At 37.7% G+C, this 16682-nt stretch overlaps 1 protein-coding gene across 3 annotated transcripts in view; it reads left to right on the top strand.

Moving 5' to 3' along the window:
• TENM1 (teneurin transmembrane protein 1) overlaps window positions 1–16682 on the top strand; it is an 876412-nt gene that overhangs the window by 403995 nt on the left and 455735 nt on the right. For all 3 annotated transcript variants that reach the window (XM_056539239.1, XM_056539238.1, XM_056539237.1), the window contains one exon: window positions 1949–2189. In XM_056539239.1, coding sequence (XP_056395214.1) covers window positions 1949–2189 — 241 coding nt within the window. The remainder of the gene's footprint in view (window positions 1–1948; window positions 2190–16682) is intronic.

Raw genomic sequence — 16682 nt, 5'->3', positions numbered from 1 at the left:
AGGTGCCGCAAGGCATAAGGCCAGGATAATCTAGGCAGGCTACAATACAGAATCTTGTTTTTTTTTCACAAGGGCTTAAAGGGGTACTCCGCCCCAGACATCTTATCCCCTATCCAAAGGATAGATGTCTGATCTCCCTGCAGCACCTGGCATTCGTTTAGAGTGTCGGGTGCAGCACCGGTGGCTTGTGATGTCACAGCACGCCCCATCAATGCAAGTCTATGGGAGGGGGCCTGATGGCTGTCACACCCCCTCCATAGTCTTGCGTTGCTGTGATGTCATGAGCCTCCACCCCACATCACCAGTCAACCATCATGGATTGAAGTTTGCACCGTGCACCAGATGTCTGGGGTGCCACAGCCTAGATTGTGAGATAGGGGATAAGATGTCTAGGGGTGGAGAACCCCTTTAATGCTTTGACCTCTAGTATTACAAGTGAGCTGTTTTAACAGTCAGGACATTGGACAGTGCTAGAACAGCACAGAGAGCAGTCACCAGATAGAGGTATAAAAGAGGATCACAGATAGATTTACGTTTTCATTATTGGACAGTGCACAGGAGCCAGAAACAGACCCATGTCACCAGACAAGTGGGAAAGATGACAATAATTTAGATGTAGCATGTAGACTTAGATGTAGCATGCAAACTTTAGATGTAGCATGTAGACAGAGCAGCACACAACATCCAAGGATGACAAAATAGGCAACCTCAAGGCAAGGAATCCTATAGGAAAGAAGCTGGGACTGTGCAAGGGATCTATTCTTCTGCCTTCTGTGCAGGTGCATGGAAAAGAAGATAGATAAGTGCTAAAAATACCGTACCTAGAGTATCTATACAAAGTATATGTTTGTGTTCAGATCGTCCAGTGTCACATTTTAATCAGGTAAACCTGGTGGGCAGTGATGTACAGAAAGCTAGAAGTGGCAAAATGAGTCAAAACTCTGCATCTACAACTACCCTACACATCGCAAAGATGTGATTATATTTCTTATTCAGCTGTCAGCCAAATGCTTGATCAGTTTTTTGTCCAACCCTTGGCTCAAAAACTCACTGCTATTCTTTGATGAGTTACCATATCAATAACTGACTAAACAACTTAAATGGTCACTAACCATTCAGCAAACTTTGCATAAAAAAAATCTCTCTTTCTACACTTATTAGGCTACATTTCTGCCCCCCACCCCCTTCTTCCTAAACTCATAATTTACTCGAATTGTTAAAAATTTGTTTTGAGAACAATCTGATTGTTGGGGAATCAGGTTTTATGCTACCCATAATCAGGTTTAATGCTACTATATGGAGACATGAGTGGGAGAAGCATGAAGCTGAGAGAGACACACACACACAGAAATCCTTTTATATCTCACCCTAATGCTTGATTACCAGCTTTCAGCTTATACTGCTTAGTACTGCTCTACACTGACCTCCATGTTGCTGTTGTTTCTAAGGGTGTACTAGATATAGTGAAACATACAGTTTGTAAGCGCAGTGCATTGGAGATGGAGCCTACAGATGGAAAAACTGGTGAAAAATGGCCTGAAATAGTGCTATTTCTCATGAACACATGAAAGCTTATTTAAAAGTATCTGAAAGGAAATGTACCTTTAACCTTTAGTATAGCCTTTACATTGTGGTGATCAGCAAACTGTAAAAATACACAACTAACAACATATATTATGCTCATTTATTAATTATGCCTGTTACAAATGTATTACAATTTTACATATCAATTAAATAAAATTCAATTCTTCATACTGTATATATTATGATTAAAAGATAAATAAATAAAGGGAAAGGAAAATGTTGTTAAGAAATTAAGCTGTAAAATGCCAAAAAAAACTAATAGAAATTTTATCTTATTGTCTTATTGTTTGAGTTATCGCTATGCCTGCCAAAGCTTGCATTTCTAATTATTTATTTTATTTTACTTGTCTGTTTGATGTTGCAGAGATTCCCGGAAGCCCACGCAACCAGTTTACCTTCAGGCCTCTACCTCCTCCGCCACCACCGCCACATGCATGCACCTGCAGCCGCCAGACTTCACAGACATTGGATACTCTCCAGAGGAGTTCCATGACATCTCGTAGTCAGCCTGGCCCAGCTGTTTCCAACCCACCCACAAGCACTCAAGACTCTGTGCACCTGCACAACAGCTGGGTATTAAACAGCAACATACCCCTAGAGACCAGGTAAGATCCAGGAGCGGGCAAAACTTCTCTTCATAGTCTGGCAAGATCTGTCTGCAGAATCAAAAAATCATTAGTGTATTCTGTTTTACTTCACACAATGTTAAATCTGTGTTTGATGTTTAGTACAGGAAGACACTTTGCTTTGAAACTAAGCACGGAGCAATGTAATCGTTATATCTACAGAGTTCCTACTGTTTTGGTGCTTTTACAGATAATTTAGTGTTAAAGCATCTATTATAAAGATCACACAAGTAGTAGTTTGTTAGATAATTACTTGATCTGCATCAGTTTGACGGTGTAAAGTCTTTGGGAGAAATCGGAAAAGAACATGTTCTGCTCATGAGGTATGAAATGTTGGCAGATGTTACTTCTAATGGTTGTAATTAATGAGGTGTGTTGTGTCTTCTTTGCTAGAAGTTCACTGCTTTAGAATGGTAGAGTCAGAGGATGCAACTATCAGAGACAATGTATTTAAGATATAAAGGAGCACAATAATGACCAATTTATCAGGACACTGTCATGTTACAATGTGCAGTCACTGGAAAAAGTAACAAAACATTTCTGTAATTTTGCAATTGAAATAGTTTACAGCAGAATTTGGTCATTTAGTATCAATACCTTGATATAATACATTTATTGTACTGAAAAGAAATAACTATTACTTTATTTTATTGTTCTGTTTAGCACAAAGGATTACACAGTAAATGGTAAACATGTAAGATTCTAAGAAAACTTGGCTGAAGATCTTCACTTTCTTTTGCCACAATTTTAGCCCTTTCTGAACCTAGATACAATTTAAAGAATGTCAAACTCCAACCTTCAGTTGACCCATACCTCATGGTAGCATCCTTCTAGGTCCCCAGACAGCCATAAGAATGTCATCTTCCCATTTCTAGATGAACTATACCTCTAAGCTGCAATTTTCTGGTTCCCAATCTCATGAGATCTGACCCCTGGGTGATCTTTACTGCTAAAGTAATGGAGCCACAGAGTGCTTCATAACATGGCCAGTTATAAAAAATAGAAAGAGTGTGTCAGTAGTTAGACAATTTCTTTAGTTATACTAAGGAAGGTTTAACTTAAAAGGGTAGCGATCAGATCAATCCTTGGTTGCTCTCTCTCAGTACATAGAAAGAAAGACATCACTTAAAGAAGTAGTCAAGGGAAATTCAAACAATGTATCCATGGATCGCTGTGATATAATAAAACCTACTCACCTGTGTCAATCATCCCCAGCTGCCATACCAATGTTCCCAGTTCAACTAAAGAAAAAATCAGCCAAATATTTGTAGTCCTACCAGATCTACTGTCCTGATTTGTGATTTTGTTCAATGACACCCATTCCATTTCCAACAAAATTTGTTGCTCACCTATCACTAATGTTAAACATTAGTGATAGGTGTGCAACAAATTTTGTTGGAAATGGAATGGGTGTCATTGAACAAAATCACAAATCAGGACAGTAGATCTGGTAGGACTACAAATATTTGGCTGATTTTTTTCTTTAGTTGAACTGTTAAAAGCTGAAAAGCTAAAAAAAAAAATAAATATCTGTTTATGGTAAGGTTTTACACATTTATGATAACAACATGTAAGGTGTAAAAAATGCAATGTGGGAAGCCAGCTTCTAATATCTATTAATAACTGCTAATTTACAAAAAGCTGACTAGTTGCCCATAACGACCAATAAGATTGCCTCTTTCACTGTCAAAAAGGCCTCTGAAAAAAAAGAAGCAATCGAAGTTCACATGCAGTAAAAATATAGGACCGGAAAACCCTTGAATTATCCTTATAGAATGGAAATCAGCATCTCTTAAAGAGGCACTGTCATTATGAAAAACTTTTTATATTTTGTAGTACTACTAATAAGATGACTTTTTGAAATATACATTTAATAAAAGAAAATGTAAATTTTACTAAAAAAGAAAAGAAAATGAAATTAGCCGCCACTAGGGGTCATCTGTCTTTATGCAGACAGACTATTCTGTATTTTGCAGAATACTGGATACCGGACATAAAGTGTGTTGGCATCCAGTATTGGAGATCACCATTGCACCACTACCGCCTTCAGCTGTTCCTAAACTACAACTCCCAAGATGAGAGTTGTAGTTTTACAACAGCTGGGGGTACAATCTTTGTAAAACTCTGTTTAAGAGCTGTGTGTCTCCAGCTCTTGCAAAACTACAGACAAAGGATGTGTGGGCATGCTAGGAGTTGTTGTTTTGGAACAGCTAAAGGCAACACTGCTCTAACACAGTGCTTTATAAACACTGCAGCTTCAGCTGTTGCAAACTATCACTTCCAGCATGCTTGAACAGCCAAAGCTTTCTCTGACTCCTGAATGATAAAGAAGCTGAAAGACACACATAGGGACAGCTATGTTGATAAGCATCCAGCTTTACTAGGAACATATAAAAATGTATGCATAAAAACCACTGTGCAGTGATTTGCAGACTGCCAGGCTGCTCCCATATTCAGAGCAGATGAGTCATCCACAGTGAGGGAGAGAGATGGACACACCCCCTCCACAAGGAAAGAACAGAAAGCAAGTGAGCTACATATAAATTCTATTTGTTGGGGATAAATAGGTCCTAGACACATAAAAATATATGCATTATATGTACATGATCAGGATTAGGTACTGAGTAACGTCACTTTTTTTTTTTTTGCACTGACAGGTACGCTTTAAGTGTTTGGTCATGGGGGATGTTTGACCTCTGGGAAGAACTCTGGGAGTTTATGTAAAACGAAATAAACAACTTCCAGTAATCTTAGAAATACAAATGTGTGGATCTTACTACCTATGTTTGTCCCCCAGAAACCACTTCATATATAGTACTTTCCTTTTTCAGTTGTACATGGTTTAATATACAAAAATTTGCATTTGTTTATCTTCAGTGTTGTCTAATTGTACTTCTGATCCCATCTTATTTTGACCAAATTTATTCTTTAAACACCAAATTGGCGATATATATTCTGATATGATATACTTTATAGCTAACAGAACTAACATTTAGTTATTTGTCAACAAATAATGCCTATGTATAATTTTGCTCTAAAATCATAAGGTCCCATGCACACTATGAAAATTCAGCAATTTCCTCGCTGAATTTTCCGCCCAGGATCTGCCCAGACAGAATCAGTGCTTATTTTGTGCAGAATTTTACAGTAAAAAGGGAATCACAAACAAAAGTTCTATTGACTAGTGGGCTTATCCGAGTGGAAGATACTTTCATTAGAATCCGCATGTGCGTTGGTTAGTTCCGCTATGCGATCAATAAGATTCTGTTTGAATTAATTCAGAGTGAAATATCTATAGTATGCATGGGCCCTATGTTTTTTCTTAGGCTGGGTTCGCACAGCATAAAATTCTGGATACTCTGAGAAAATGGACACATAAGCTTAAATATGAGCTGAAAATGTTACTTTTGTGTATGAAAAACTGTATGAACATATGTGTTGAAGTGATTCCTTATTCACAGAATAGGCACAACAAGCTGATCAGTTGGGGTCTGACCAATGGGAACCCATCGGTCCTATGAAGAACATTCAGTTATCCCTCCAATAAATGAACTGACCACTAGTGCTTCATTCATTCTGTATGGGGCTTCGAAACATTGCCAAAAATTCAATTGATCTCTGTTAGAAAAGAAACACATTGCATATGGTGGAAATCACATATATATATATATATATATATATATATATATATATATAGGGGTATGGGCCTTCAAAGCGCGAGTAAGCGCAAGGCGGACCCGCTAGCCCAAGCATCTCTGTACCTGTCGTCCCCCCGCACGCTTGCACCTGTGTCCGGCACATAGTGCCACGTCTGTAATTTTCTACAGTAAAGATACATGAAGACGAAGCACATCTGTTGTGGTGAGTGCGCTGGTTTTTCTTCTATCTATGTTGCATTTTATCCTGGATCTTTAGACTGGCTAGCACCGCCCTGGACTCATACATACACAGGACACACTGCATTGTTAATTACCGCTAGTGGACTATAAGGGGAGTATTTGCACCACTATTAAGTAGCAGTGCCCAATTTTAACTCTCTCTGGATTGCACATATATATATATATATATATATATATATATATGTTACAACAGGATCATTACATGATGCTACCCACACCAAATAATTTTATGTTTATCTGTTGTTACCTGAAGCGTTCCTTCATTAAACTAATCCTAACCCCTTAACCCCTTAAGGACCCAGCCCAAATATACCTTAAGGACCCGGCCATTTTTTGAACATCTGACCACTGTCACTTCAAGCATTAATAACTCTGGGATGCTTTTACCTTTCATTCTGATTCCGAGATAGTTTTTTCATGACATATTCTACTTTATGTTAGTGGTAAAATTTTGTCGCTATTTGTATAATTTCTTGGTGAAAAATTCAAAAATGTTATGAAAAAATTGAAAATTTAGCATTTTTTTTACTTTGAAGCTCTCTGCTTATAAGGAAAATGGATATTCTAAATAAATTATACATTTATTCACATATACAATATGTCTACTTTATGTTTTTTATGTATTTTTTTTTTTATTTGGCTATGCTACAGGGGTAGTTCATAATATAGTGTCTGTACCTGTGTGTGACGGTTTTCTCACAATTCTTATGTGATTTTCACCCCAATATTTATTTTTAACTGCATACAAAATGACTGTTGTCTCAGATTTTTCCATGGTTGCAATGCGGCCAAGACCTGACTCACTAGTCAGCTGATGACAGGGAGCCTGTCTGCTTCAATGGGTGGAAAGATTGCTTGGTGGGAGAGAGATCAATCTGCAACTAATGCAACAGCTGTAGGCACCCTGATTGAAAACCACAGGTCTTTTGAATGGATGCAGCTCATTTATGTTTCAATGGGTGGGGAGGGTGATGTGTGGGAGGGAAATGGAATTATGGGATTTGTAGGCAAAAGAAGAAAACTCAAACAGGAAATACCAGTTCACAAAAAGCTAGCCACAGTGTTATGCTAATCTCACAACATTAGCATTTAGCCCCAAGACAAGCGCAAATCCATCCTAAGCATGTCGATTACTGTCTGCCAGGTATGTACTAAAATCATCTTATGGTGGATAACCAGTTTAATAATGTGGAACACCTACCTTTAGTAGTTTTTCCTTAAATTGGGCTCACTTGGCAATCTAATTATCACAGGTGTCAGAGATTGTTCTCAGTGATCAAAAGAGCCCTTAGACACAATGCTATCCATGAGTTAAACTGAAAAACAAAATATCTTTGTGTCACTTAAATATAGAATTTGAATAATAACAAAATTAATCTTTGTGACACTTAAATATAGAATTTGAATAATAATTTGGAACAGGGTGTATAGTGCAGAATCATGTTTATTGTTAAAATGAAAAAATATTTCTGAACCTCTTCTCCATTCTGTTTTTGGAGATTGTTTTAGGTGATGTGGATATTTCTACGCCAGCTCTCATTGTGATCAGCTCCACATAATCAGAAAACACTTAGTGCTGTACTTAAGCCGCCTGTGGCTCCTTCTAACCCCCATTTCATTTACATTTTTAATGCTAGCTTTACTTTACAATCCCTTCTGAATACACAGAATTGATGGGGATTATGTTTGTAACCTGTACCTTACCTTAAGCGCCATGTGGTTGCAGAATAATTAATTAATTCATAACAAATACCGAGTTATCTAGGTGTCTGGATCCTCTCTAAGCAGCAGAACATACATAATATTAGATCAAACTTGCCTCTTTTCAGCAGTGTAAAATAATTGGTATCAGGCAAGCTCCTCCAATTTACCTCCCTAAACTCTAAATTGTGCTTGGGAAGGCCGAATACAGCAGCTGATTTGCATATTAGGATTCTATTCCCTGCCTTCTTCTTGCTAGATCAGTTACATTAGAAATTCATTTTCGGAATCAGCCTTGATGTCCCTGTAGAATACGGAGGTCAAACAGTCCATCTCATACTCCAAATGAATAAATAAACAACCTGCATTGCATACATTTACTTTCATGCTGCTTCATCTTTACAAACCTAACTAATAATTCTAATTTATTCACTTAAAACCTACCTTGAGACCTCTAAAAAACAGTCTATTCCAACTTCTACCTCCACCTACTAATAAATATTCAATATTGGATAGAGAACAGTTAGTTATGTGAAGAACAGCCAACCCCAAGGAGTACTCCATCTTAGTTTCTTACTTTTTGACACAGACAATAGACTGTCATTCTGCTCAGTTGGATAGTGAAGCATCAAAAAATGGCCAGTTAAAGGCTAACGTAAAGAGGTCTTGGGTGAAAGATGATTTTACTGTCTGTTAAAGAGGTTATCCAGGATCACAAAAAAAAGTCTGCTTTTTTTTAAAAACAGCACCTCACTTGACATCAGGTTGTATGTGGTATTACAACTCACCCTCAAACTGACTGCTTTCAGTTTGTAATAAAAAAAAAATGTTGGGCCGACTTAAGATACAGTGTGTCATACTTTTTAGATCTTCAAGAGAACTTTTCATCATGAACATACTGCCCAGTCTACAATCATTGTAATATAGAAAGGAAGAAGCTGATCAGATTGATATATAGTTTTGTGTAAAAATGTTCAGTATAACCTGGAATGTATTGGTCAAAATCCCTGCTCATTCCCGGTTTAGGAGTCCAATGGTCAGTCTCACAACTATTGACAGCCTTACCTATATAAGCATTTTGCAGATTTTGCAGATTTAAATGAATATAATACAAGTTATAATAAATCTTTTCCCACAATACTATAAATACATTTTCTCAGATGGATTTTTTTATATTTCTCAGCATAAGAAATCACAGCAGAGAAGGGGGTGAATTACATACCAACTCAAAATAGGGACAGGGAGAAGGAAACCTTGGGGGACAACTCACCCAGGCTGGAGAAAGAGAGCACATACAAGGCAGTCTGCAGAGAGAGAGAGAGAGTCAAGTAGGCTGTGTACAAGTGTGGATGTGGAGAGAGAATATAAATTCATACAGCAAACTGTAAAGGCTGTAAAAGCTAAATTAAAGGGAATCTATCAAGAGATTTTACCATAGATAATGTGTGATAACATGTTATCTATGGTAAAATCTTCTTCCTCACCATCCCTGGGAGATATTCCTGCCAGCAGGGATGGTGAGGATATGATGTTTGAAAGTGTTTCCTGCCGGCCCCTTAAGCAGGCCCCCGGGGCGGAAAGCTATACTCACCTAGTCCCGCTGCTCCGGCTGTAATCACACCCCCTCAACGTGATTGACAGCCTGCATCAATGCTGTGCTCCCTAAGCAGACAAAGCAGAGCAATGAGGTGGGTCATGTCTTGTAAATCAGGCTGAGTGGGCCGAGCAGATTGGGACTTGGTAAAAACAGCTCCCCGTCCAGGTGAATGCTTAAAGGGACAGAAGAGGACACTTCATATACTCACCATCCCTGCCGACAGTAATGTCTCTTGGGAATGGTGAGGAAGAAGATATTACCAACCATAACGCGTTGTTACTTGTTATATATGGTAAAATCTGATTACATGTTTCCTTGAACACAAAGCACACCATTATGTTTTTTTATGTTTCTGGTAAAATTCTTTGTCAGTTTTGTGTGTCACCTAATTTTCCATTTGAAAAAAATATATATATATATATATTTTTTAAATTAACTGGTGCCAGGACGTTAAACACATTTTTAAATTACTTCCATTTAAAAATGTTAATCCTTTCAGTATTTATCAGCTGCTGTATGTTCCAGAGGAATTTCCTTTCTGTCTGAGCACAGTGCTTTCTGCTGCCACCTCTGTCCATGTCAGGAGCTGTCAAGAGCAGGATAAGTTTCCTATGGGGATTTGCTTCTACTCTGAACAGTTCTTAATATGGAGGTGACAGCATAGAGCACTGTGGTCAGACAGAAAGGAAATTCAAAAAGAAAATAACTTCCTCTGGAACATACAGCAGCTGAAGTACTGGAAGGGTTAATATTTTTAAATATAAGTAATTTAAAAATATGTCTAACTTTGTGACACCAGTTGATTAATTTTTTTTTCAGTGGAGTACCCCTTAAAGGAATCCTGAATAGTTTAGTATGTGAAATGTAAAATTGCTTTAGGCGAGTAGAATGAATCATTAAATGTTTTAAAGACACCTATTTAATGTTCTTATTTAAAAAAGAAAATATTTACCAACTAAAATTTTGTATATTTCCATATCTACCATCAAAAGAGCAATATTCTCAGCACACTCAAAACACAGAAATTATTTTTCTACCCTTTGATATTTATCTGCAATATGTTCTGTCACTTGCTGCATGTTTTAAGAAGTAATCTGTTCTTTGCAGCACTTTTCTAACCCACCTAATACTTAAGCAGATTGTATTTGGTTATTTAGGGAATTTACCATGCGAAAGAAGATTTAGACAGTGCAGAAGTAGATTTTCTGGACTTTAACCAAAGAAAAAGCTGAATGTGAATAGTCTCTGCTTAATTCAAATACGGTGCCTATAATCCATTGGCACCAGAAGGACAGAGAGATCCATCTTCAGTAATGGACCATGATTTATTTTGTGCTTGGCAAAAAGACTTCCAAGAAATGCATTTAGTATTTACCAAGAGACTATTCCAAAATACACTTCAAAATCAGTAGAATAAACAGAAATAACATTTTTATAGAGTCTAATGCAAGTACAGCATTTCAATTTTCCTATCTTTATTTTACAGCAATAATTTATTTCAATATTTAACTTTCTTCCTTAACATATGGAGAAATGTGAAGTCTATATATTACTTAGAAATGACAGTGCCGGATTTATAAATAGTCCTTTTGACCCTCTATGCTGCCCTGGTAATATAAATGTCCAAACTATAGCTGTAAGAGCAAGCATTAGCATTAAGCAATCTTGGGAGTGGGGAACAGAATAAAACAGGATTGGAGTCAAATGTCTGTGTTGATCGATGACACAGTTGTCCTTTAGGCCAGATAATGTTGTTATAGGCTTGTGAATTTTCATCAAGATACCCAGGTAGTAACCTATTTAAAACAAGTAAATGATGCAGAATGTATTCTTTTCACTGCACATGTTTCTCACAGAAAAGGATTGCAGTTACACATGTTTTGGTATACACATGTTTATGGGACATAATGTCACACCAAACTCCAAAAATGGTCTGGACAAAATTATTGGCACCCTTTCAAAATTGTTTCAAGCATTTAATGCACCTTTTAACTCACCTGGGGCAAGTAACAGGTGTAGACAATATAAAAATCACACCTGAAAGCAGATAAAACGGAGAGAAGTTCACTTAGTCTTTGCATTGTGTGTCTGTGTTTGCCACACTAAACATGGACAACAGAAAGAGGAGAAGAGAACTGTCTGAGGACTTGAGAACCAAAATTGTGGAAAAATATCAACAATCTCAAGGTTACAAGTCCATCTCCAGAGATCTAGATTTGCCTTTGTCCAAAGTGTGCAACATTACCAAGAAGTGTTCAACCCGTGGAACTGTAGCTAATCTCCCTGGGCATGGACGGAAGAGAAAAATTGATGAAAGGTGTCAACCCAGGATAGTTCGGATGGTGGATAAGCAGCCCCAAACAAGTTCCAAAGATATTCAAGCTATCCTGCAGGCTCAGGGAGCATTAGTGTCAGCGCAAACTATCTGTCGACATTTAAATGAAATGGAACGCTATGGCAGGAGACCCAGGAAGTCCCCATTGCTGACACAATTTTGCCAAAATGAACTTGAGTAAGCCAAAATCCTTCTGGGAATATGTCTTGTGGACAGATGAGACCAAGATAGTGATTTTTGGTAAAGCACATCATTCTACTGTTTACTGAAAATGGAATGAGGCCTTACAAAGAAAAGAACACAGTACCTACAGTGAAATATGGTGGAGGTTCAATTATGTTTTGGGGTTGTTTTGCTGCCTCTGGCACTGGGTGCCTTGAATGTGTGGAAGGCATCATGAAATCTGAGGATTACCAATGGGTTTTTGGCCGCACTGTACAACCCATTGTCAGAAAGCTGGGTTTGCGTCCCAGGTCCAGCAGGACAATGACCCCAAACATACGTCATAAAGCACCCAGAAATGGATGGCAACAAAGCGTTGGAGAGTTCTGAAGTGGACAGCAATGAGTCCAGATCTAAATCCCATTGAACACCTGTGGAGAAATCATAAAATTGCTGTTGGCAAAAGGTGCCCTTCCAATAAGAGAGACATAGAGCAGTTTGCAAAGGAAGAGTGGTCCAACATTCCGGCTTAGAGGTGCAAGAAGCTTATTGATGGTTATAGGAAGCCACTGATTTTAGTTATTTTTTCCCAAAGGATTTGTGCAACCAAATATTAAGCTAAGGGTGCCAATAATTTTATCCAGCCCATATTTGGAGTTTGGTGTGACATTATGTCCAATTCGCTTTTTTTCCTCCCTTTTTTTATTTAGTTCCAATACACACAAAGGGAATAAACATGTGTATAGCAAAACATGTGCTACTGCAATCCTTTTCTGTGACAAATACTTCATATTCTAGAAAAATTTCAGGAGTGCCAACATTTACGGCGATGACTGTACATACAAGATCATGGGTGAATAAACCTGAGATCCGTACAATTGTGTGTCCAGCGCCTTTGAATCCCATCATTAGATGAGAGGTTTCTTTTGCATTATGTACATACAGGAGGCATATTTACAAAGACACATAAAGGTTAATTGCTTTATACTGTTAGAAACAATTTATGATGTCTTTAGTTAATGCATACCTGTGGTGGGGGAATGTGCAATAGCCGATCCACATTGCGTATTGTACATTGCTGCTGCATAATGCCACCTTCTATTTGATGTCTTTTGATGTATACTTATAACAAGGGGATTTTGTAGTACCCTAAAAAAGTGTTGTTGTTCACTTATACAGTAGGTTATATGTCAGCATTACATGTTGGTTCAACTTGTGCTTACAGAAGGCTCTTGACTGCCATTATAAGAATTCAGCACCCTTTGATTACATCCAAGGTAGACCAGTTGGATACTTTTAGGGACTGGCATCTAATCGCCTAGATGCTGTGATCACTATATAGAGTGATAAATGACTGGCATTGCAGATAACTCTGATTAAGTGATGCAGTGATTGATGGGGTTTGTAAGCTGCTGGTTGCAAGCAAGCCCCACCATGAATGGAACAAGTTCAGATTCATTAATACATAGCAGTTGTCTCCAAAGGTTTAATTAGTGAGTTTGTAAGAGGTGAAGTATAGTTGACTTATTATTAGTATAGAGTGAGAAAGTTGTCAGATGAGAGCAACAGAATGAAGCAAGATTCCAATCAACCTGCTGTGTTAGGATATGACAGTTTAATTGGATCGAGGTATTGACTGGGAAAACCATTAGTTTACATGATCAAGGCAAATTAAGACAAGGATCATGTTATTGTAACTTGAAAATTAAACACGTATTCAAGCAAATAATAAACTACATCATACACTATCACTTTACAAATCATTAGCTAATTAGTTCTTTAAAGAATAAGTAATCTTGACCCATGAAGTGAGTGATAAAGTGGTAAAGTAAAAGAGCAACACAAGTGTAAACAGTGAAACACAACAAAATAGAACAAGCTTCCAGTCAATTAACAGCAGACTGTACAGTTTCTCTAGAGCTCGACAAATTATCCAACACTTTCTTTACAGAAACACAACAAGTAAACTAAACTGGCACCTGTCATGAATGGGTAGGGATTCAGTGCCCTCTACCTCTCACTTAGAACCCCTGTTCCTTCATATTGCGTAGTTGCCCTAGACGGTGATGCCACAACTTGAAGATGGTCCTTACTGTGAAGTAAGTACAGGAACGTTTCAGGTCAAAACAATAAACTAAACACTATTCATTAACCCCTTAACGACACAAGACGTAACGGTACGTCGTGGTGCACTGGTACTTAACGCACCAGGACGTACATTTACGTCCTGTACATGACCGCAAGCATCGGACCGATGCTCAGGTCATTCACCACAGGTCCCGGCTGCTATCAGCAGCCAGGGACCCGCCGGTAACGGCGCACATCAGCGATCGTACTGATGTGTGCCATTAACCCCTCAGATGCCATGATCAATACAGATCACGGCATCTGCAGCAGTGCGATCACTAAAATGCATGATCACATCGCCCACAGCGCTGCCGCAGGGATCCGATCATCCAGCATGGCGGACGGAGGTCCCCTCACCGGCCTCCGGTCGTCTCCAGGGGTCTTCTGCTCTGGTCTGAGATCGAGTAGAAGATGACCGATGACACTGATCAGTGCTAGGCCCTATGCATATCACTGAACAGTATTAGCAATCAAGTGATTGCTATAGAAAGTCCCCTATGGGGACTATTAACGTGTAAAAATTAAAGTAAAAAAAGTATTTAAAAAAAGTTAATAAAATTTGAAAAATCCCCTCCCAAATAAGAATGTAAATTGTCCCTTTTTCCCATTTAACCCCCAAAAAGTTTAAAAAAAATAAAATAAAATTATAAACATATTTGGTATCGCCATGTGCATAAATATCCAAACTATTAAAATATAATGTTAATGATCCCGTACGGTGAATGTAAAAAAAAAGTCCAAGATTGCTGTTGTAATTAAAAATGTATTAAAAGTTTTATATATGCAAATGTGGTATGAATAAAAATTCCAGATCACGATGCCAAAAATGAGCCCTCATACTGCCGCTTATACGGAAAAAGGAAAAAATTTATAGATCAGCAAAATAGAGGGATCTTAAACGCACTAATATGGTTAAAAAGTTAGCGATTTTTTTAAAGCGGAACAATTATAAAAAAGTTTGTAATCATGGGTATCATTTAAATCGTATTGACCCACAGAATAAAGAAAACATGTAATTGTTATCATAAATTGTACAGCGTGAAAACAAAACCTTCCAAAACTTGCTAAATTGTGGTTTTCTTTCCAATTTCCCCACACAACTAGTATTTTTTTGGTTGCGCCATATGTTTTATGGTAAAATGAGTGACACACGAAAAACCAGCCCTCATATGGGTCTGTGGATAAAAATATAAAAGAATCATGATTTTTAGAAGACGAGGAGTAAAAAGCAAAAACGTAAAAATAAAATCTGCTGAGTCTTTAACCCTTTGGGGACCGAGCCCATTTTGACCCTAAGGACCAGAGCATTTTTTGCAATTCTGACCACTGTCACTTTCAGTATAAATAACTCTGGGATGCTTATACTTATGAATTTGATGAAGAGATTGTTTTTTTTTTGTGACATATTCTATTTTATGTTAGTGGTAAATTTCCATCAATACTTGCATCATTTCTTGGTTGGAAAATTCAAAAATTTCATGAAAAATTTGAAAAATTAGCATTTTTCTAACTTTGAAGCTCTCTGCTTTTAAGGAATATAGACATACCAGATAAATTATATATTGATTCACAAATACAATATGTTTACTTTATGTTGACATCATTAGGTTTACATGTTTTTACTTTTTGAAGACATAAGAGGGTTTCAATTTTCCAAGTAAATTTCAAAATCTGAATTTTTTTAGGGGCCAGTTCAGTTTTGAAGTGAATTTGAGGGTCTTTATGTTAGAAATGTCCGATAATGGATCCCATTATGAAAACTGCACCCCTCGAAATATTCAAAATGACATTCAGAAAGTTTGTTAACCCTTTAAGTGTTTCACAGGAATAGCGACAAAGTGGAGGCGAAAATTCTAAATCTTCATTTTTTACACTAACATGTTCTTGTAGACCCATATTTTGTATTTTTACAAGGGGTAAAAGGAGAAAAAGCCCCCCAAAATTTGTAACCCAATTTCTCTCTAGTAAGGAAATACCTTATATGGGGATGTAAAGTGCTTTGTGGATGCATTAGAGGACTCAGAAGAGAAGGAGCGACAATGGGATTTTGGAGAGTGAATTTTGCTGAAATGGTTTTTGCGGATGAAAAACAATGAAAAACACCTCATATGGTCTACTATTTGGGAAACTAAACCCCTATAGGAACATTACAAGTGATAAAGTGAGCCTTAACACCCCACAGGTGTTTGACAAATTTTAGATAAAGTTGGACGTGAAAATGAAATTTTTTTTTTTACTAAAATGCTGATGTTACCCCAAATTTTTCATTTTCACAAGGAGTAATAGGTGAAAATGTCCTCCAAAATTTGAAACCCCATTTCTCTTGAGTAAGGAAATACCCCATATTGGGATTTAGAGTGATCTACGGGTAAACTAGAGGGCTCAGAAGGGAATGAGCGACAGAGGGCTTTTGGAAAGCAAATTTTGCTGAAATGGTTTTTATTGGGCATGTCTCATTTAGGAAGCCCCCATGGTGCCAGAACAGCGAAAGACACCCCACATGGTACACTATTTGGTAAACGAAACCCCTCAAGGAACGTAACAAGGGGTGCAGTCCATTTTCACGGACCACTGTTCCAAAAATCTGTCAGTCACCTATGGGCTGTTAAGGCTCACTACACCCCTTATTATGTTCCGTGAGGGGTGTAGTT

The sequence above is a fragment of the Hyla sarda genome, chromosome 9 (assembly GCF_029499605.1).
Source record: "Hyla sarda isolate aHylSar1 chromosome 9, aHylSar1.hap1, whole genome shotgun sequence".
NCBI classification, from domain to species: Eukaryota; Metazoa; Chordata; class Amphibia; order Anura; family Hylidae; genus Hyla; species Hyla sarda.
The sequence above is the reverse complement of the archived record's forward strand: the minus strand, read 5'-3'. Positions and strand labels throughout refer to the sequence as shown.